The sequence below is a fragment of the Panthera leo genome, chromosome E2 (assembly GCF_018350215.1).
Source record: "Panthera leo isolate Ple1 chromosome E2, P.leo_Ple1_pat1.1, whole genome shotgun sequence".
Classification (NCBI taxonomy): Eukaryota; Metazoa; Chordata; class Mammalia; order Carnivora; family Felidae; genus Panthera; species Panthera leo.
In genome coordinates, this window is record NC_056693.1 from 25,738,601 (window position 1) to 25,760,351 (window position 21,751).

The 21,751-nt window shown below is 37.5% G+C and overlaps 1 protein-coding gene across 7 annotated transcripts in view; it reads left to right on the top strand.

The window, feature by feature from the left end:
• Positions 1–21,751, top strand: part of PHKB (phosphorylase kinase regulatory subunit beta) — a 259,181-nt gene that overhangs the window by 197,193 nt on the left and 40,237 nt on the right. For all 7 annotated transcript variants that reach the window (XM_042920513.1, XM_042920506.1, XM_042920510.1 and 4 more), the window contains 2 exons: positions 14,308–14,363; positions 14,888–14,981. In XM_042920513.1, coding sequence (XP_042776447.1) covers positions 14,308–14,363; positions 14,888–14,981 — 150 coding nt within the window. The remainder of the gene's footprint in view (positions 1–14,307; positions 14,364–14,887; positions 14,982–21,751) is intronic.

Consider the following 21,751-nt stretch of genomic DNA (forward strand, 5'->3'; position numbering starts at 1 on the left):
CCATAGGACTTCTTTCAGAATTGGGAACAATCCTCTCAAACCCTGCTGTTGTTTTATCAACTAGTATATGTAATATTCTAAATCCTTTGTTGTCATTTCAACAATCTTTATAGTATCTTTGCCAGGAATAAATTCCATCTCAAGAAACCACTTTTTTGATCATCGTAAGTAGCAACTCGTCATCTGTTAACGTTTGATCATGAGATTGCAGAGATTCAGTCCCATCTCCAGGCTCCACTTCTCATTCGGTTCTCTTGCTGTTTCTACCACATCTGCAGATATTTCTCCACTGAAGTCTTGAACCCCTCCAAGTTATCTGTGAGGGTGGGAATAAACTTCTTCCAAGCTCCTTTTCATGTTTGTATTTTGACCCCTTCCCATGAATCACGAATGTTCTTGATGGCATCTAGAATGGTGAATCCTTCCAGAGGGTTTTCCATTTACTTTGCCCAGGCCCACCAGAGGAATTACTATCTATGGCATCTATAGCCTTAAGAAATGTATTTCTTAAATAAGAAGACTTGAAAGTCAAAATTACTCTTTGATCCATGGATGTTGTGTTAACATACATGAAAACATTAATCTCATTGTACATCATCAGAGCTCTTGGATGACCAGGTGCATGGCCAATGAGCAGTTATATTTTGAAAGGAATCTTTTTTTTCTGTGCAGTAGATCTCAACAGTGGGCTTGAAATATTCAGTAACCCATGTTGTAAACATATGGGCTGTCATCCAGCTTTTGTTGTTCCATTTATAGTGCACAGGCAGAGTAGATTTAGCATAATTCTTAAGGGCCCTAAGATTTTCAGAATGGTAAATGCACATTGGCTTCAATTTAAAGTCACCGGCTGCATTAGCTTCTAATAAGAGAATCAGCCTGTCCTTTGGAGCTTTAAAGCCAGGCATTGACTTCTTCTAAGTAACTTGCAAAGTTTTAGATGACATAGAAGGTGGTTTCATCTACACTGAAAACCTGTTGTTTATTGTAGCCACCTTTATTAATTATGTTAGTTAGATCCTCCAGAAAACTCACTGCAGTTTCTACATCAGCACTTGCTGCTTCACTTTGCACTTTGATGTAATGAAGATGGCTTCTTTCCTTAAACCTTGTGAAACAACCTCTGCTAGCTTCAAACTTTTCTTCTGCAGCTTCCTCATCTCTCTCTGCCTTCTTAGAATTGAAGAGAGTTGAGGGCCTTGTTCTGAACTAGGTTTTGGCTTAGCGAATGCTGTGACTGGTTGGATCTATCAGGACTACTAAAACTTTCTCCATATCAGCAATTAGGCTATTTCACTTTCAGATCATTTGTGGCATAGCACTTTTCATTTCCTTCAAGAACTTTTCCTTTTTTTTTTTTTTTTTTACAACTTGACTAACTGGCACAAGAGGCCCAGCTCTCAGTCTGTCTTATATGCCTTCCTCACAGAACTTAATCATTTCTAGCTTTTGGTCTAAAATGAGAGATATATGACTCTTCCTTTTACTTGCATACTTAGAGGCAATTGTAGGGTTATCAATTGGCTTACTTTCAACATTGCTGTATCTTAAGGAATAGGGAAGCCTGAGGAGAGGGAAAGAGACAGGCCAGTCAGTGGAACAGTCAGAACACACACAACATTTATCAGTTAAATTTGCTGCCTTTTATGGACACAATTTGTGGCACCCCAAAACAATTACAATCATAACATCAAAGATCACTGATCACAGGTAACCATAACAACTATAATAATAATGAGAAAATTCGAAATATTGTGAGAATTACCAAAGTGTGACACACAGACACAAAGTGGGGAAATGCTGTTGGAAAAATGGTGCCGATAGCCTTGCTTTATATAGGGTTACAATACTTCAATTTGTAAAAAACTTAATTATCTGCAGGGGCCACAAGTAGGAAGGAGAGACACTTCACTGAAAACTTAAATAATTTTGAAATTTTGAACCATATAAATTAATTATGTGTTGAAAAATTAAATTAAAAACAGAACAAGGGGAAGGAAACCATTAGGGCACATTCACATTAAAGTTTCTCTGTATACCCTTTGAAAGTTGTATTACACTGTTTTATTTATAGTTCCCAGCTGCAAATCTCCTAGCTTTGCTGCTTTGACCTGATTTGGGTAATTTAAAAACTAGAATCTAGACAGATGTACATGCAGTGCTTTAATTATCATAGTTTAAATTTTTAGCAAGATCAGTTAGTGTTAATATAGGTAGTGCCTATCTTATAGGCAAGTTGTGCTATAAAAATTTCTACTGTACACTTAAACCTGGTTAAAATGGTAAATTTTGTGTTATGTGGTTTTTATCACAATAAAACTTTTAAACCTAACTTGATTCATTTGTAAAGGTGAAAGTTTTAAATTAGAATATTTCCAACTACAGGTTGTTGGTCCTCAATCATGTGATTAAAATGACCTGTGTACATTCTTGATGGCTTATATAAATGTGTACACTATGTTATGATTATTTCCCTTTGTTAAAAATAGCAATATTTGTAAATATTTGTGTGTATTCAAGGAGTGATTTGTGTATTATTAATAAATGTAAACAGCAATACTTTAAAAAACAAGATTCTTCTTTCAGACCACCAAGTGAGCACTGTCTTTCTTTTAATATAAGGTGGTGTATACATGCTAGGTAAGAAAAGTGAACACATGGGCCCCTTACGGGGTTCACTCTGTAGTTATATAGACCACTTAAAACCATGCAAAAAGCCTTCCAATGAGATGGTATGAATATTGTCAAGTGACTCATACAGACAATATCTGCTCTTGCTGACAGGAACAGAAGATATCTGGGCACCTTGATGTTTGGGGAGTTTATAGAGGACACTATTGAAAAAGTGGGTCAGGATCTGTATAGACAGGAAGAAAAGAGCAGTTCAAATGTAGAATAACAGAAGAACAGTAGACAGAAACTTGAGATGGACAAGAATGAACTGTTTTTAGTGGAGTGCTCTCAGGCAAACAGATGGGAGAGAAATAAGGGAACCATAGGTAGCAGTGACATTGTAAAAGGTCTTCTGGAAGTTGGGGCTTTATTTGGGAAGCACTGGTTTTAGAGTATGGAAGTGATATCGTAAACATTACGTAGATATATGTTTACTCACCCATATTTCCTCCCTTTTCTTCATTCATTCAACAAATAGTTTTTGACCACTTCCTTTGTGCAAATCACTGATATAAGAAAATTAGCCTGACCATAAATTGTGGAAGATGGGCAGAGGCAAGTATGAAACAGAAAGTCAAGGATTGTGGTTATACTTCTGGAGTTGATGAGAAGGCTAATGTTTTTTGAACACTTAAGAGGATATGTGAGATACTGTGTTAAATGCTTATATGTGCTCTCTATTATCTTCATAATCCTATGAAATAGATACTTTTATTCCAGTGTACCAGTGAAGAAACTGGTTTAGCGAGGTTAGTTGACACAGATTATCACAGAACAAATAGTGTAAATATCATGTGTTTAGGAGATCAGTAATATTTTTTTATTGATTCTCCCCCTGTGTGGTAGGCATATTACATATCATTATTCCTGTTTTAGAGATAAACAGAATTGAGGTACTTGCTTGGGCAGTCATTTAACAAATAGTAAGCACCAACTATATGCTCAGGTTTTCTTCTAGGCAATTGGGGCATAACAATGGATAAGATAGATCAAGGTTCCTGTCTTTAGGAAGTTACTTTCTGGTGGGAATGAATAACATTGAGCATTTATGTAAATAATGTAATATAATTTCTGGAGCTGGCAAGTACTATGATGTAGACAAAATAAGTAAGGTAAAATGATAGAGGGGCTGGCTGTCTTAGAGAGAAGGCCTTTCTGTGGAAGGGATAATGGCTGAGACCTGCATAACAAAAAGGCATTCTCGAAACAATTGGAAGGAAAAACATTCCAAACAGAAGTTCAACAAGTGCAGAGGCCCAGTGATAGGAACACAGCTGGCATTTCAAGCGACAGACACAACACCTTGTGGCTTAAACATGGTGAAGGAAGGGAGGAAGAATGAGTAAGAAGAGGTATGCTTGGAGCTAGGTCATGCAAGCCATGGTAGGTAATGGTAAGCAGTTTGGTTCTTATTCTGTGGGCAATAGGAAACCACTGGAGAGTTATAAACAGAGTGTCCATGTATGTATGCCTGGAGGTGGGGTGGGGTGAGGTGGTGGTGAGATGGTATGATTTACACTTAAAAAAAATTATTTAGTTAAATTTTTGTTAGTTAACATACAGTGTAGTATTGGTTTTAGGAGTAGAACCCAGAGATTCATCACTTACATATAACACCCAGTGCCCATCCCATCAAATGCCACTTCTTGAAAAAAATCTCCTCATTGCTGTTTGCAGGATGGGGCACTGTGCATGGTGAGATAAGACTGAGGTAGTTACACAGTTAATTGATCAACTGAAAGATCATGGTGACTTTGAGTAGAGGTTGGTAGCAGTGGTGATTGTGACAGAAGTGATGTGTTTGAGACATGCTTTACAAGTGGAACCATATAACTGATTGGTGAATTCACACATTAGATAGGCAGACACTATAATGTTTAAGAGATAGATGAAATTGCCCAGATGTGAATTCCCCCTTTTCCATTTATTATCTGTGTGATATTGGCTAAGTTTTTAACTATTCCATGCTTCAGTTGTCTCATCAGTAAATGAGAATAATAATAGGAACCTACCTAGTATGGGTGTTTTAATGAGTAATTTACTATGGTTACATAGTCCTCAATAAGTGTTATGTTGTTGTTGTTGTTGTTGTTGTTGTTGTTGTTGTTGTTGTTTAGAAGGTTTGAAGGAAAAAGGAATTGAGAATGACTTACATATTATTTGCCAGATCAAATGAGTACATAGTGTGGGGCCATAAAGACACAAGAAATACTTTGCGGATGAGTCGTTCTAAAGATGGAATTCAGTGGCTCAGTCTTGTCCATAACAAATTTAAGGCATCTATTAGATGACCCAGATAGTGCCAGGATAAAGTAATAAAATAGGATTTGTATGTGGATCTTTCCAGTCTTAACACCCACCCTTTTCCACTCTCTGAGAGACAAAATGAGTGAATATGAGCACAGATTCTGCAAACTTGTTGGATCTCTTTTTAAAAAATTTTTTTAATATGAAATTTATTGTCAAATTGGTTTCCATACAACACCCAGTGGTCATCCCAACAGGTGCCCTCCTCAATACCCATCACCCACCCCCCCCCTTCCACCCCCATCAACCCTCAGTTTGTCCTCAGTTTTTAAGAGTCTCTTATGGTTTGGCTCCCTCCCTCTCTAACCTCTTTTTATTTTTTTTCCTTCCCCTCCCCAATGGTCTTCTGTTAACTTTCTCAGGATCCACATAAGAGTGAAAACATATGGTATCTATCTTTCTCTGTATGACTTATTTCACTTAGCATCACACTCTCCAGTTCCATCCACGTTGCTACAAAAGGCCATATTTCATTCTTTCTCATTGCCATGTAGTACTCCATTGTGTATATAAACCACAATTTCTTTATCCATTCATCAGTTGATGGACATTTAGGCTCTTTCCATAATTTGGCTATTGTTGAGAGTGCCGCTATAAACATTGGGGTACAAGTGCCCCTATGCATCAGCACTCCTGTATCCCTTGGGTAAATTCCTAGCAGTGCTATTTCTGGGTCATAGGGTAGATCTAATTTTAATGTTTTGAGGAACCTCCACACTGTTTTCCAGAGTGGCTGCATCAGTTTGCATTCCACCCAAAAGTGCAAGAGGGTTCCCGTTTCTCCACATCCTTGCCAGCATCTATAGTCTCCTGATTTGTTCATTTTAGCCACTCTGACTGGCATGAGGTGGTATCTGAGTGTGGTTTTGATATGTATTTCCCTGATGAGGAGCGATGTTAACATCTTTTCATGTGCCTGTTGGCCATCCGGATGTCTTCTTTAGAGAAGTGTCTATTCATGTTTTCTGCCCATTTCTTCACTGGATTATTTGTTTTTCGGGTGTGGAGTTTGGTGAGCTCTTTATAGATTTTGGATACTAGCCCTTTGTCTGATATGTCATTTGCAAATATCTTTTCCCATTCCGTTGGTTGCCTTTTAGTTTTGTTGGTTGTTTCCTTTGCTGTGCAGAAGCTTTTTATCTTCATGAGGTCCCAATAGTTCATTTTTGCTTTTAATTTCCTTGCCTTTGGGGATGTGTCAAGTAAGAAATTGCTGCAGCTGAGATCAGAGAGATTTTTTCCTGCTTTCTCCTCTAGGGTTTTGATGGTTTCCTGTCTCACATTCAGGTCCTTTATCCATTTTGAGTTTATTTTTGTGAATTGTGTAAGAAAGTGGTCTAGTTTCAACCTTCTGTATGTTGCTGTCCAGTTCTCCCAGCACCATTTGTTAAAGAGACTGTCTTTTTTCCATTGGATAGTCTTTCCTGCTTTGTCAAAGATGAGTTGGCCATACGTTTGTGGGTCTAGTTCTGGGGTTTCTATTCTATTCCATTGGTCTATGTGCCTGTTTTTGTGCCAACACCATGCTATCTTGATGATTACAGTGTTGTAGTAGAGGCTAAAGTTTGGGATTGTGATGCCTCCTGCTTTGGTCTTCTTCTTCAAAATTCCTTTGGCTATTCAGGGCCTTTTGTGGTTCCATACAGATTTTAGGATTGCTTGTTCTAGCTTCGAGAAGAATGCTGGTGCAATTTTGATTGGGATTGCATTGAATGTGTAGATAGCTTTGGGTAGTATTGACATTTTGACAATATTTATTCTTCCAATCCATCAGCATGGAATGTTTTCCATTTCTTTATATCTTCTTCAATTTCCTTCATAAGCTTTCTATAAGTTTTCAGCATACAGATCTTTACATCTTTGGTTAGGTTTATTCCTAGGTATTTTATGCTTCTTGATGCAACTGTGAGTGGGATCAGTTTATTTGTCTTTCTGTTGCTTCATTATGAGTGTATAAGAATGCAACTGATTTCTCTACATTGATTTTGTATCCTGCAACTTTGCTGAATTCATGTATCAGTTCTAGGAGACTTTTAGTGGAGTCTGTTGGGTTTTCCATGTATCATATCATGTCATCTGCATAAAGTGAAAGCTTGACTTCCAGCATTGCCAATTTTGATGCCTTTGATTTCCTCTTGTTGCCTGATTACTGATGCTAGCACTTCCAACACTATGTTAAACAACAGTGGTGAGAGTGGACATCCCTGTCGTGTTCCTGATCTCAGGGAAAAAGCTCTCAGTTTTTCCCCGTTGAGGATGATGTTAGCTGTGGGCTTTTCATAAATGGCTTTTATGATGTTTAAGTATGTTCCTTCTATCCCGACTTTCTCGAGGGTTTTTATTAAGAAAGGATGCTGAATTTTGTCAAATGCTTTTTCTGCATCGATTGACAGGGTCATATGGTTCTTTTCTTTTATTAATGTGATGTATCACATTGATTTGTGAATGTTGAACCAGCCCTGCATCCCAGGAATGAATCCCACTTGATCAAGGTGAATAATTCTTTTTATATGCTGTTGAATTCGATTTGCTAGTATCTTATTGAGAATTTTTGCATCTATATTCATCAGGGATATTGGCCTGTAGTTCTCTTTTTTTGTTGGGTCTCTATCTGGTTTAGCAATCAAAGTAATGCTTGCTTCATAGAATGAGTCTGGAAGTTTTCCTTCCCTTCCTATTTTTTGGAACAGCTTGAGAAGGATAGGTATTATCTCTGCTTTAAATGTCTGGTAGAATTCCCCTGGGAAGCCATCTGGTCCTGGACTCATTTGTTGGGAGATTTTTGATAACTGATTTAATTTCTTTGCTGGTTATGGGTGTGTTCAAGTTTTCTATTTCTTTCTGTTTGAGTTTTGGAAGTGCGTGGGTTCTTAGGAATTTGTCCATTTCTTCCAGGTTGTCTAGTTTATTGGCATATAATTTTTCATAGTATTCCCTGATAATTGCTTGTATCTCTGAGGGATTGGTTGTAATAATTCCATTTTCATTCATGATTTTATCAATTTGGGTCATCTCCCTTTTCTTTTTGAGAAGCCTGCCTAGAGGTTTATCAATTTTGTTTATTTTTTCAAAAAGCCAACTCTTGGTTTCATTGATCTGCTCTACAGTTTTTTTAGATTCTATATTGTTTAATTCTGCTCTGATCTTTATTATTTCTCTTCTTCTGCTGGGTTTGGGGTGTCTTTACTGTTCTGCTTCTATTTCCTTTAGGTGTGCTGTTAGATTTTGTGTTTGGGATTTTTCTTGTTTCTTAAGATAGGCCTGGACTGCAATTATTTTCCTTTCAGGACTGTCTTCACTGCATCTCAAAGAGTTTGGATTGTTGTATTTTCATTTTCATTTGTTTCCATATATTTTTAAATTTCTTCTGTAATTGCCTGGTTGACCCACTCATTCTTTAGTAGGTTGTTCTTTAACCTCCATGTTTTTGGAGGTTTTCCAGACTTTTTCCTGTGGTTGAGCATTGTGGTCTGAAAGTGTGCATGGTAGGATCTCAATTCTTGTATACTTATGAAGGGCGGTTTTGTGACCCAGTATGTAATCTATCTTGGAGAATGTTGCATATGCACTCGAGAAGAAAGTATATTCTGTTGCTTTGGGATGCAGAGTTCTAAATATATCTGTCAAATCCTTCTGGTCCAATGTATCATTCAGGGCCCTTGTTTCTTTATTGATCGTGTGTCTAGATGATCTATCCATTGTTGTAAGTGGCGTATTAACGTCCCCTGCAATTACCACATTCTTATCAATAAGGTTGCTTATGTTTGTGATTAATTGTTATATATATTTGGGGACTCCCGTATTCGGCTCATAGACATTTATGATTGTTAGCTCTTCCTGATAGATAGACCCTCTAATTATTATATAATGCTCTTCTTCATCTCTTGTTACAGCCTTTAATTTAAAGTCTAGTTTGTCTGATATAAGTATGGCTACTCCAGCTTTCTTTTGACTTCCAGTAGCATGATAAATAGTTCTCCATCCCCTCACTTTCAATCTGAAGGTGTCCTCAGGTCTAAAAGGTGTCTCTTTTAGACAGACAACAAATAGATGGGTCTTGTTTTTTTTTTATCCATTCTGATACCCTATGTCTTTTGGTTGGAGCATTTAGTCATTTACATTCAATGTTATTATAGAAAGATATGGGTTTAGAGTCATTGTGATGTCTGTAGGTTTCATGCTTGTAGTGATGTCTCCGGTCCTTTGTGGTCCTTGCAACATTTCACTCACAGAACCCCCCTTAGGATCTCTTGTAGGGCTGGTTTAATGGTGATGAATTCCTTCAGTGTTTGTTTGGGAAGACCTTTATCTCTCCTTCTATTCTGAATGACAGACTTGCTGGATAAAGGTTTCTCGGGTGCACATTTTTTTCTGTTCATCACATTGAAGATTTCCTGCCATTCCTTTCTGGCCTGCCAAGTTTCAGTAGATAGATCTGCCACTAGTCTTATCGTTCTCCCTTTATACGTTAGAGCGTGTTTATCCCTAGCTGCTTTCAGAATTTTCTCTTTATCCTTGTATTTTGCCAGTTTCACTATGATATGTTGTGCAGAAGATCGATTCAAGTTATGTCTGAAGGGAGTTCTCTGTGCCTCTTGGATTTCAATGCCTGTGTCTTTCCCCATATCAGGGAAGTTCTCAGCCATGATTTGTTCAAATACACCTTCAGCCCCTTTCTCTCTCTCTTCCTCTTCTGGAATTCCTATTATACGGATATTGTTCCTTTTGATTGCATCACTTAGTTCTCTAATTCTCCCCTCAGACTCCTGGATTTTTTTATCTCTCTTTTTCTCAGCTTCCTCATTTTTCCATAATTTTATGTTCTAATTCACCTATTCTCTCCTCTGCCTCTTCAATCCGAGTTGTGGTCGCCTCCATTTTATTTTGCGCCTCATTTATAGCACCTCATTTATTTTTATTTTTTAGCTCCTCATGAGTGTTTCTTACTCCCCTGATCTCTGTAGCAATAGATTCTCTGTTGTCCTCTATACTTTTTTCAAGCCCAGTGATTAATTTTATGACCATTATTCTCAATTCTTGTTCTGTTATATTGCTTAAATTGTTTTTGATCAATTCGTTAGCTGTCGCTACTTCCTGGAGTTTCTTTTCAGCAGAATTCTTCCATTTCATCATTTAGAATAGTCCCTGGAGTGGCAAGGAACTGCAGAGCACTTCCTGTGCTGTCTGGAGTAACTTGTTTTGGTAGGCGGGGCCGCAGTCAGACCTGATGTCTGTCCCCTGCCCACCACTGAGCCCACAGTTAGACTGGTGTTTACCTTATCTTACCCTCTCCCAGGGGCAGGACTCTCTGTGGAGTGTGTGGCCCCTGTCTGGGCTACTTGCACACTCCCAGGCTTATGGTGCTGCTTTGATGTGATCTGGCGTGTTAGCCAGGGTGGATCCGCAAGGTGCATAGGGGTGGGAGGGGCAGGCTTAGCTGGCTTTGCCATCAGTAGTCCCCTGCGGGAGAGGCCCTGCAGCACTGGGAGGGAGGCAGGCAGGCAGACCCATCGGAGGGATGGGTCCAGAGAAGCACAGCGTTGGGTGTTTGCGCTATGCAAGTAAGTTCGGTGATGGGAGCTGGTTCCTTTTGGGATTTCGTCTATGGGATGGGAGAGGGAGATGGCCCTGGCCAGCGCCTTTGTTCCCTGCCGAGCTGAGCTCTGTCTTCCAGGGCTCAACACCTCTCCCCCTGGATGTCCTCTTGCCCTCCTGCTGTCCAAGCAGAACTGTTGACTTATAACATTCCAGATGTTAAGTCCTGCTGGCTGTCAGAACTCACTCCGTCCAGCCCCTCCCCTTTAGCAAGTCAGACTCAGGGGCTCTGCTTTGCAGGGGTGGGGGGGGCTGCCCCTCCACCACCCCGGCTCCCTCCCGCCAGTCCGTCTAGCGTGCACCACCTCTCTGCCCTTCCTACCTTCTTCCATCAGCCTCTTGTCTACGCTTGGCTCCAGAGAGTCCATTCTGCTAGTCTTCTGGCAGTTTTCTGGGTTATTTAGGCAGATGTGGGTAGAATCTAAGTGATCAGTAGGACGCGGTGAGCCTAACGTCCTATGGCGCCATCTTCTCCATAAGATCTTGCATCACAATTCTAGCCCTGCTGTTTGCTGTTCGCTGGATAGGTTACTTAAGCTTTCTTTGTGTCTGTTTTATTACCTGGAAAATGAAAATAATGGTTTGTTATTATAAAATAATGGTTTGTTAGTACCATACCCTGCACATAGAATGTCAAATGTTACATAAAGTGTTTGTTGCTATTGTTGGTACTTTCCAATCCTGAATATCGCTATAGAAAGGAAAAGAAAAGAATGTTCAAGACACTTTATGAAGAAAAGATTTAACAGGATTTTGGTGACAAATTGGATATGGAGGGTAATAATCAGGAGTCAAAGATGATTCTGACATTCTGAGCTGGAAGTGAGCTTGTTTGGGGTGGAGATAGGGTTAGTGAGGAGTTGAATTTTAGAATTTTTACCTTTGGAAATAGCCAAGAGAAAATGTCCAGAAAGCACTTAAAAATATGGGCACTGGAACTCAGAGAAAGTGTAAGACTAGAAATATAAATATGAAATCATCTGCTTAGAGGTGGTAACTAAAGCTACAGAGTGATTGAGTTTGGTGAGAGAGACAAGGAAAGAGAAGTGCAATGAGTAGAAAACCAAGGACTTAAGTGTAAGGATTTCCGTCTCTAAAGGCAAAGTATGTTGGAAGGCAAAGTGCAGACTTATAGAGGCAAGAAAGGTAAGAAAATAGCTGTAGTCTATGTTTGAGAAATAAAAGAAAAAATTGGAAAGTGGTAAGTCACCTGAGGATTTCTTTTAAAAGATGTTTGGAATTCTTTGGAGAAGAACTAGCCGTACAAAAATGGGATAATGGATGGTCCTAATGTGTTAGAATGATGGAAGCCAATGAGATTTAAGTTGACACAGGTATTACAGCAAATCTCAACAAGGATGAGAGGAGCAGCTGTCCTAGGATAGCTGTGAAAATAATAAGTACAACTGCAGCAAGTATTAGTGCCCTTTATTTTTGTTATGTGCCAAATACTGTGCTTAGCAGTTTGTTCTCTCCCTAAATCCTTAGCGATTCTCCAAGATAAGGACAATTATTATATTATTCTCTGCAGAAGTGAAATATTGGAAACAACATAAATGTCCACCAAAATAAACATTCCTTAAATAAATTATGGTATGTCCATATAATGTAATGCCCTACAGCCATTTTTTCAAAAATAAGGTAGATCTATACTACCAAAGGAAGCTATCAGTGAAATACTTTTATGTGATAATAAATACCTGTTGTTCATATGTCCCAGTATACTCTAAACTCCTCATGGAGGGACACTGGGTTGTTTTCCTCTTGCAACATCAGGCCCTAACATGAGGCCTTGTATATTAGAATGCCTTGATGAGTACATAAATACAGGTAAAATGGAGAATACCAGTACCATACAGGCCTTCAGTGTCTGTATGCATATGTATATGTGTACACTTCACAAACCTAAAAGCAGAAAATATTATACTAGTATTAAGGGAAATACCATTCAGAAATAGAATTTAACAACTCCTATTAGGATGTTTTCAGAGACTTCATTAGTTTAGACAACAATGCTGGTGCTTTGACGAAAATGGTGAAAACAGAAAAGATGGTTCCAATTTTGGCAATGAAAGGAAGAGAATTACTGGGTTGGGATTGTACATGCTGAATTCTGTCTGTGGGTAGAAATGAGGTGAAAGGTCCCACTTGGGCTGTGGTTGAAGGCCTAAGATCAGCATAGAAGGTTTGTGAATTAGAAATTTCTGAAATGCTGAGTTTTTACAATGAAAAAATTCTTCAACCAAATATAGTCCCCTAACCAAATACTCATTATGATTCAACGTGTGTAGGGAGAATTTTAGATCTAAGTACTCTGTCATACAAATGGAAACAACATTATCCTAAACAGGTCTGTGATTCAAAAAGAAGATACCAATTTGCCAATTAGGATCTGTAAGCTGCCTTATTTATTGTTACTGAAATATCATCCGCATTCTTGTATATGTATTCATTTGTTTTTTATTTAAGAATCTCTAATTGTCTTGAAGATTGTAGATAATTGCCCACTCTAAGGTTACTCCTTTTGATGAAGTAAATACTAGATTTCATCTGAGAGAAATAAGACTTAATGTGTTAGAAATCTTGATGAGATTCTGAATAATTAATTTTTTCTCATTCTTCTGAGTAACATTAACTTTTAAGGTCTTTATCAAATAAAAATAGAATTTATGGCATTTTTAATGTATATTTATTTTTGTTGGGTTGTTATATCTCATTTTCTCCTATATATTCATTTAAATCATATGGAAGTCTGCCTGAAATGCATTTTCACGATGATTCTGGGAACCATCCTTTTGATTGTAGGATATTTACTGCTAATATATGTATTCTGGTGTTTCATGCTTTCCATCATACATAAATTCTAGTGACATATTGAATACCATAGAGGGTAACTGACTGATGGTAAATCAAACATTTTACAGCATACTATTGGGAATATTGGATTCATTACTATAAAGGAATTATATTTGATCAGTATTTTCAGAGCTTCCTAATACTGTAATTTATTGATGCTTCTTAGTGTTCTCTGTTAATTAATACAGGCTCAAAATTGGGTTCATTTTAACCGTGTATAATATATGCTATAGTGAATCTTTTCCATACACACACAAAAAGGAGTAGCAAATATCCAACACTATCTTTGATTAGAACTATTAAGCCCAACAGCTTGTATGTATTGAACAAAGTGTTAATTACATAGTCAACTGGGTAGTTCATTCTCTAGTATAGGAATTATATATTAGAATAAAGCTATTTTGATGTATAGGTGCCAAAGGAAAATTGGCTAACAAGAAAGAGAATAGCCTTATATGTGATTAAGATACCAAATGAACAGTTTTAACTCACGATCATTTTTAATAGAGAATACGTAAGCTGGCTTTTTATTTTTAGTTCCTCCCTTTCCCTCCAGAGTTAAATGATGGAAAATGACTCTCAGTCCCCAGACTACTCTTATGCATCATTCAAAATAGTCCTGACAGGCTAGCCCCTCTGGTAGCGGTGAGATTTATGGCTTTCCGTTCCTTGGTGTTCCATTACTCTGTCTACACCATCAAATTGATTAGTAGGTAGTGGAGAGCAAGGAAAGAGAGGTGACTGCATGGAGCCAGTAGGTGTTCATCATTTTAATGAACTGCTTAGAGATGGTTAATATTGTCCTTGATTCTCATTGTATCTGATGATGACTGGATCTTTTAAAATGTTCCCCCCACCCCTTATTCTGTATTACAGGGCCCACTGGAAAATGATTTGGTAGTTCACGTAGCACTCATAGCAGAAAGTCAACGGTATGAAACCCAGATGGGTGGTGTATTCCTTTGGGAAGTGGGGGGTTGGGGGGCTTATTGCTTTATGTTGCAATATTGAGTGTCTTGGGAGAGATTAATTTCACAAACCCCTTGACAGGGTTTCAAGGATGTCTGTCATTAATGTTACTTTAAGTGCCAGAACAACAATCTTTTCATGATTAAAAATAACTTTGTTTTAGTTGATGTGAATATTAAAGACTGTGACCTGTGCCAGTGTTGTCTAGGGTGTAGTTTTGAGAAGTTAGTGCAACAAATAATGGAGATTCCCAAAATCAGTGCTTACTCTTTCTTCCAGCCCTCAGAGCTCCCATCTAATACCTTGTGAAGAACCCAAGAGGGCCTCTGGAACCCAGGGCAGATGGCATATTGCTCATGTTAATAAATGAAAACGTTCTCTAAGCTAGTGTAGTCTCATCTCACTCCTCCTCCTTCTCCTCCACCATTCTCCACACTTTACATGCATTGCCTAAAAATGTCTCTCATTTTTTCCCTGTTTTCTTTAGCCTTCAAGTTTTCCTCAACACGTATGGTATTCAGACTCAAACACCTCAACAGGTAGAGCCCATTCAGATTTGGGCTCAGCAGGAGCTGGTGAAAGTAAGTGATTCTGCGTCTTTGTTGACTTTGTGGAGGTGCTAGAGCATGATTATTAGACTTAGTTTACAGTCAGGTGGCATAGTTAAAGCCCGATTCTGAAATAGGGTCATTAATCTAAAAGCCTTTCTAATTAAGTTGAAAAACCTACTTTATCAGACATTATTAATTAAAAAAACAAAAAAACAAAAAAAAAAAAACCCTAAATTGTATGTATATACATTATATTCATAAGTCTTGTTGATTCTTACTCCCTTCTAAAGTCTATTACTGACCTAGACTGAGCACTTGAATAATGAATTAACCTTAATTTTAGTACTTGTGTGTAAAATTAATCTTTACGTTGAATTTGATAATTTTCCCTTCCATTAACTATTAAAGAAACCTTGTAAATATTTATTGGTAATAATTACTTCCCTTTTTCTCTTGCCTTATCATTTGAGGTCTGAAGTAATTCTACACTTTTGGTTTGCTGGGTTTCAAAGTAATTATAAAGTAACATCTGAGTTTATCTTGTATGCAGTTAAGTACGTATCTGAATTGGATTAAAAGGTGACTTTTGAGGTCTTTTGCATGCACTGCTCTGCCGATATATTCAGAAATGCCTGTTTAGGAATATTCCTGCCTATTAGGGACAGGAAATTGTTGACTTCCACTAGTTATTTATAAACTACCACTTTTACTTAGTAATTATTAAAAACATTACAGGAACAAACTCTGAAGTGTTTGGGGTAAATACTTAGAATTATCTCTCTCAAATGATCAAGGTCAGCTCATTTAGATTGATATACATGTGTGTGGTCAAAGCCTTGATGCTATAGCAAAGAAGAAAAGCTTAGAAAAGTGAGGTGCACATTGCATGGGAGAAGGCAGGGCCTCAGAGCATCACTGCTAATCAGACAGGACCCTATCCATTGGCAACAAAACCAGAATCTGGGTGTCAGATTACCCAGAGCACCAGATCTTTGAGAGCTCTTAAACCTCCTTTAACAAATTTAGAACTCTTCCCACCCTGATTAAAGAGCTAACGCTGAAATGCAAGGATCCCTAGAGTAGGTAACACTTTAAAATCACACAAAGATGTAAATGGGTTTGGAGTGGAAAAGGAGAGGAACTGAGGATCCACAAGACAAGCAGAGGAGGCAGCATGGAAGTGGAGAAAATCTAAGGCTGTACACTGCATTTATCATTCAGTTATAGGCTATGTTTGCTGGTAAACTTTTTATGGTTCTTCACTGAAAGCTCCAGAGAATAGTAACAAAGACTATTATTCTTTGATAAACATGAGCTCAAAGCAAATTAACCTGAATCTGTTTTTTTCAGGCCTAATTTATATTGCAACTTTTTTATGCTAGGTGAGTCTGTACTCTACCAGACAACATGCAGTCAGGATTTAAAAGACCAGCATGGCTCCAAATGACTTAAACGTGGCATTTTATTCATTCATTAATGAACACCTGCTATGTGCAGAGTTTTGTGTCGGGCACTCAGATAAAATGGCTCTATGCTCTGTTCCTGTTCTCAGTGAACTCTGAATCTATTAGTATGACAGGAAAAATAGCTAATTATAATCCACTTTGATAAGTTTATACAGGGTGCTGTGGAAATGATAGAAAGCATTCCATTAAGGGTAAGGTGAAGACTTACAACTGGTCCTTACTTATTTTATATTTTGTTGTTTTAAAGATGATATGAACAAATGGTTTAAAGTTTGGGTATGTGGTATGGTTAAAACAAGATTTGGAACCAAGGGCCTAACTTCCCTAAGCATGTATCAAGATGGAAGATTTTCTGTGGCTACAGCCTCTATGTTCCAAGCTAGCTGCTCTTTGGGATTTGTCCTCTAAGATATACTTCCTAATATATTGCTTCTTATAAGCCCAACTTTAAAAAAGTTTTAATTCCTCAGCAAAGTTGCAGGATATAAAATCAATGCACAGAAATCAGTTGCATTCCTATTCACTAACAATGAAGCAACAGAAAGAGTAATCAAAGAATCGATCCCATTTACAGTTGTATCAAAAACCATAACATACCTAGGAATAAATCTAACCAAAGAGTGAAAAATCTATGTACTGAAAACTATAGAAAGCTTATGAAATAAATTGAAGAAAACACAAAAAAATGGAAAAAGATTCCATGCTCCTGGATAGGAAGAACAAATATTGTTAAAATGTCGATACTATCCAAGGCAATCTACATATTCAATGCAATCCCTATCAAGGTAATACCAGCCTTCTTCACAGAGCTAGAACAAATAATCCTAAAATTTGTATGGAATTTTAAAAGACCCCAAATAGCCAAAGCAAGCTTAAAAAAGAAAACTGAAATAGGAGGCATCACAATCCTGGACTTTAAGCTATACTATAAAGCTGTAATCATCAAGACAGTATGGTACTGGCACAAGAACAGACACTCAAATCAATGGAACAGAATAGAGAATCCAGAAATGGACCCACAAACATATGGCCAACTAATCTTTGACAAAGCAGGAAAGAATATCCAGTGGAATAAAGACAGTCTCTTCAGCAAGTGGTGCTGGGAAAACTGGACAGCGACATGCAGAGGAATGAACCTGGACCACTTTCTTACACCATACACAAAAATAAACTCAAAATGGATGAAAGACCTAAACAGAAGACAGGAAGCCATCAAAATCCTCAAGGAGAAAGCAGGCTAAAACCTCTTTGATCTTGGCCGCAACAACGTCTTACTCAACACATCTCCAGAGGCAAGGGAAACAAAAGCAAAAATGAACTACTGGAACCTCGTCAAAATAAAAAGTCTCTGCATAGCGAAGGAAACAATCAGCAAAACTAAAAGGCAATTGATGGAATGGGAGAAGATACTTGCAAACGACATATCAGATAAAGGGATAGTATCTAAAATCTATAAAGAACTTATCAAACTCAACACCCAAAAACTTAATCCAGTGAAGAAACGGCAAAAGACATGAATAGACACTTCTCCAAAGAAGACATCCAGATGGCCAATTGACACGTGAAAAAATGCTCCACATCACTCATCATCAGGGAAATACATATCAAAACCACAATGAGATACCGCCTTATACCTGTCAGAATGGCTAACATTAACAACTCAGGCAACAACAGATGTTGATGAGGATGTGGAGAAAGAGGATGTCTTTTGCATTGCTGGTGGGAATGCAAGCTGGTGCAGCCACTCTGGAAAACAGTATGGAGGTTCCTCAAAAAGTTAAAAATAGAACTACCCTATGACCCAACAATTGCACTACTAGGTATTTATCCAAGGGATACAGGTATGCTGTTTCGAAGGGGCCCATGCACCCCAATGTTTATAGCAGCACTATCAACAATAGCCAAAGTATGGAAAGAGCCCAAATGTCCATCGATGGATGAATGGAAAAAGAATATGTGGTATATATGTATACAATGGAATATTACTTGGCAATCAGAAAGAATGAAATCTTGGCCATTTGCAACTATGTGGACAGAACTAGAGAGTATTATGGTAAGTGAAATTAGAGGACAAATATCATATGACTTCACTCATATGAGGACTTTAAGAGACAAAACAAATGAACATAAGGGAAGGGAAACAAAAATAATATAAAAACAGGGAGGGGGACAAAACATAAGAGACTCTTAAATATGGAGAACAAACAGAGGGTTACTGGAAGGGTTGTGGGAGGGGGAATGGGCTAAATGGGTAAGGGGCATTAAGGAATCTACTCCTGAAATCATTGTTGCACTATATGCTAATTTGGATGTAAATTTAAAAAAAAATAATTAAAAAAAATTTAATTCCTGTGTAGTTAACATACAGTGTTATATTAGTTTCAAGTGCACACTGTAGTGATTTCACAGTTCTATATATTACTCAATAATAATTCCACCTTTTAAAAGTAAAAATGTTCCCGCAAATCTTAGTTAATACCCATATTCTTATGCCAATGGCTAATCTTTCTGTTCTGAGGAGCTGCACCCTCCTTCAACCAACTTAAGAGTATGTGAGGACAGGGCTTTTACCGTGTGTGGTTAACGTTTCATGATGCAGTGATTGGTGTGGTTTTTGCTTTATGGGGGATATGAATATAGTGCAGACCTAGGATGAAGTACTTCTGTACTTCTGGGTCATTTAGCCATTACTATATCCTATTTCAGTGGATTAAATGGTGTGAATATGTACAATGTGGGGACAGTATAATATGCACAGGGGAATGCAGAGAGCATTCCAGGTCTGTCTACTTACCTGTCATAGACCTGCTGTACTGTGGTTCAGAAAGTTAAGGAAAACTCTTTTACTGTGATAGAGTAGTATTTAAAGGAAATCTAGATTGGTCCATTTTAACTTGTAAATGGTTTATTAGTCACTTGTCCAATAGAAGAAATCTAAAATAGTTTAGAACATTTATTTCAGAAAATTTGAAAGTATTTGTGGGAAAGGAGTTTCCATCTAGCATAATGTGCGATAGTTTCAGTACAGCTATATATCCTAATGCTTATATAGTACTTTTCATGGCAGTAAAACCAGTGCTATTCAAGAATCAGATTTCACAGCACATGTAGCTCTGGAGGACATGCTCCCTCATTCATCCATCAGGTGTTTGCTGAGCACCAGCTATATGCCGGGCAGAGTGCCAGCCAACCCAGGATATGCTGTTCTGTAGGGAGATAACAATGCAGAAAGAGAAAGAGACACAGACATAACTCTGACACGGAAGTGTACACCATAGCAGAATCAAAGAGACATTAATTTTGTGTATAGTGAGGTAGATATTTGAAGTCAGTTCAAATCATAATCAGTAGATTATGTAGAAACAGTTGGTTTGATTTTCCACTTAGGAAAACAGGTTAGATTTCTACCCCTCATCAAACAGAAAAATAAATTCCAGACAGATTAAAGATTTAATGTATTTAAAACCTTGAATTGCAAATAACTTGTTCTACATGTGCTCAGCAAGACAAGCAAGTATTTCTAATAAATTTTAACTTATAAATGAGCAGTATCTTGTAGTACGAGTATTACATGATGCTGAATGTCACATGATCACAACTGAGCCAATGGTTCTTGAAATTTGCTTTGATATACAAGTGCTTGGGATTACAAGCATGTTTCTGGAATGAATTAGTCATGCAAACCAAAGTTTTACTTATTTTTTAAAAAATGATTTAAGCATAAAATCACTAGGAAAAAAATTGAAGAGCAGTTTACAGCTGTTTGGAGTGAAAATCCATTCTTAGAATAATACAAGTGCTAAAAAAGCCATTAAGGAAATGATTGACAAATTTGACTAAATATAGCTGAAGATGAACCTGGCATATCAAAGGTGCTTTGTGAAATTTCCTAGTAGAAAAATGTTTAGATTAAAATACCACATGCTGAAATGATGTTTGACCTACTATGCAAACATTCTCACATTTCATCACAACATGGAAGATGAGTGAATTGGGTAAAATATTTATACAAAAGGTAATATTCTTAATATACCAAGACCTCTTACAAACCAAAAAAGAATGAAAAATGCCCAATAGAAAAGGGAACAAATGGAAAACTTTATAGAACATACAAGTAGCCATTAAATATATGGGAAAATGGTCAACCATAAATTATTTGAATTGAGTAGTTTAAGATGAAATATCATTTTGACCCAAGAAAAAGGTCTATGCACTGTTAATGCCAATGTAAATTGGTCCATTATTTCTACACGGTGACCAACCTGGCATTATATTGCAAAGAAAACATATATTCTCTTTGATCCAGCAAGTCTAGGAGATTATCCTACAGAAACAATAGTACACCATCCAGAGATGTTTATTGAATTGGTTTGAAATAACAAAAAGTTGGGAACTACCTTCATCAAGGGATAGGTGTTAAATAGGATTGGGTAAGGAGGCTTCTAACTGGATTAAATGCTCAGCTCTGGCACTGATTAACAACTGAATTATTCCAAGTCCATCTGTTTTTACTTTGTAGAAATTCTAGGGGCACCTGGGTGGCTCAGTCGGTTAAGCGTCCGACTTCAGCTCAGGTCGCGATCTCGCAGTCTGTGAGTTCGAGCCCCGCATCAGGCTCTGGGCTGATGGCTCAGAGCCTGGAGCCTGCTTCCGATTCTGTGTCTCCCTCTCTCTCTGCCCCTCCCCCATTCATGCTCTGTCTCTGTCTCAAAAATAAATTAAAAAAAAAAAGTTAAAAAAAAAATTTTTTTTAAATAAAAATTAAAAAAAAAAAAAGAAGAAATTCTAGAAGTTTCTTCTCCACTGTGGCACCCTTTTCTGTTTTCCAGTAGTGAGGGCTACAGATATTTTTTTGGGTCTTTATATTTCTTCCATTATTTCAATATTGAAATGTACAGTAAATGCATACACTCAGTTTACCATCTTGAAACTGGAACACCACAGTACTAAATTTTAACAAGTAGGACACCAAAGAGATATATATAGTATATGAACCCATTTCTGTAAACATATATACATATTGATTTATGTGTGTAATATGGATATTTATCTGTGTATCTTTAAAAATCTGTAACCCTGCCTATACTTCACGTGTTTTTTAGGGCTCACACAATGAATTGCACTTCCTTCAACATACATCAAAGTGCAAGAGTTATCACCTACAGGGTTGTGAGAGTAAACAGCACCATTCACTTGGAGCACATGGCTTACATTTTTCATAAAATTCATATTATCAAAAAAATCAATAAAGACATTTCCATTTTTGTGGGAAATACTTGAAAGTCGGAATCTAGTAGGAGATGTGAGTCCCTGAATTTTAAAACTTTCATCAGA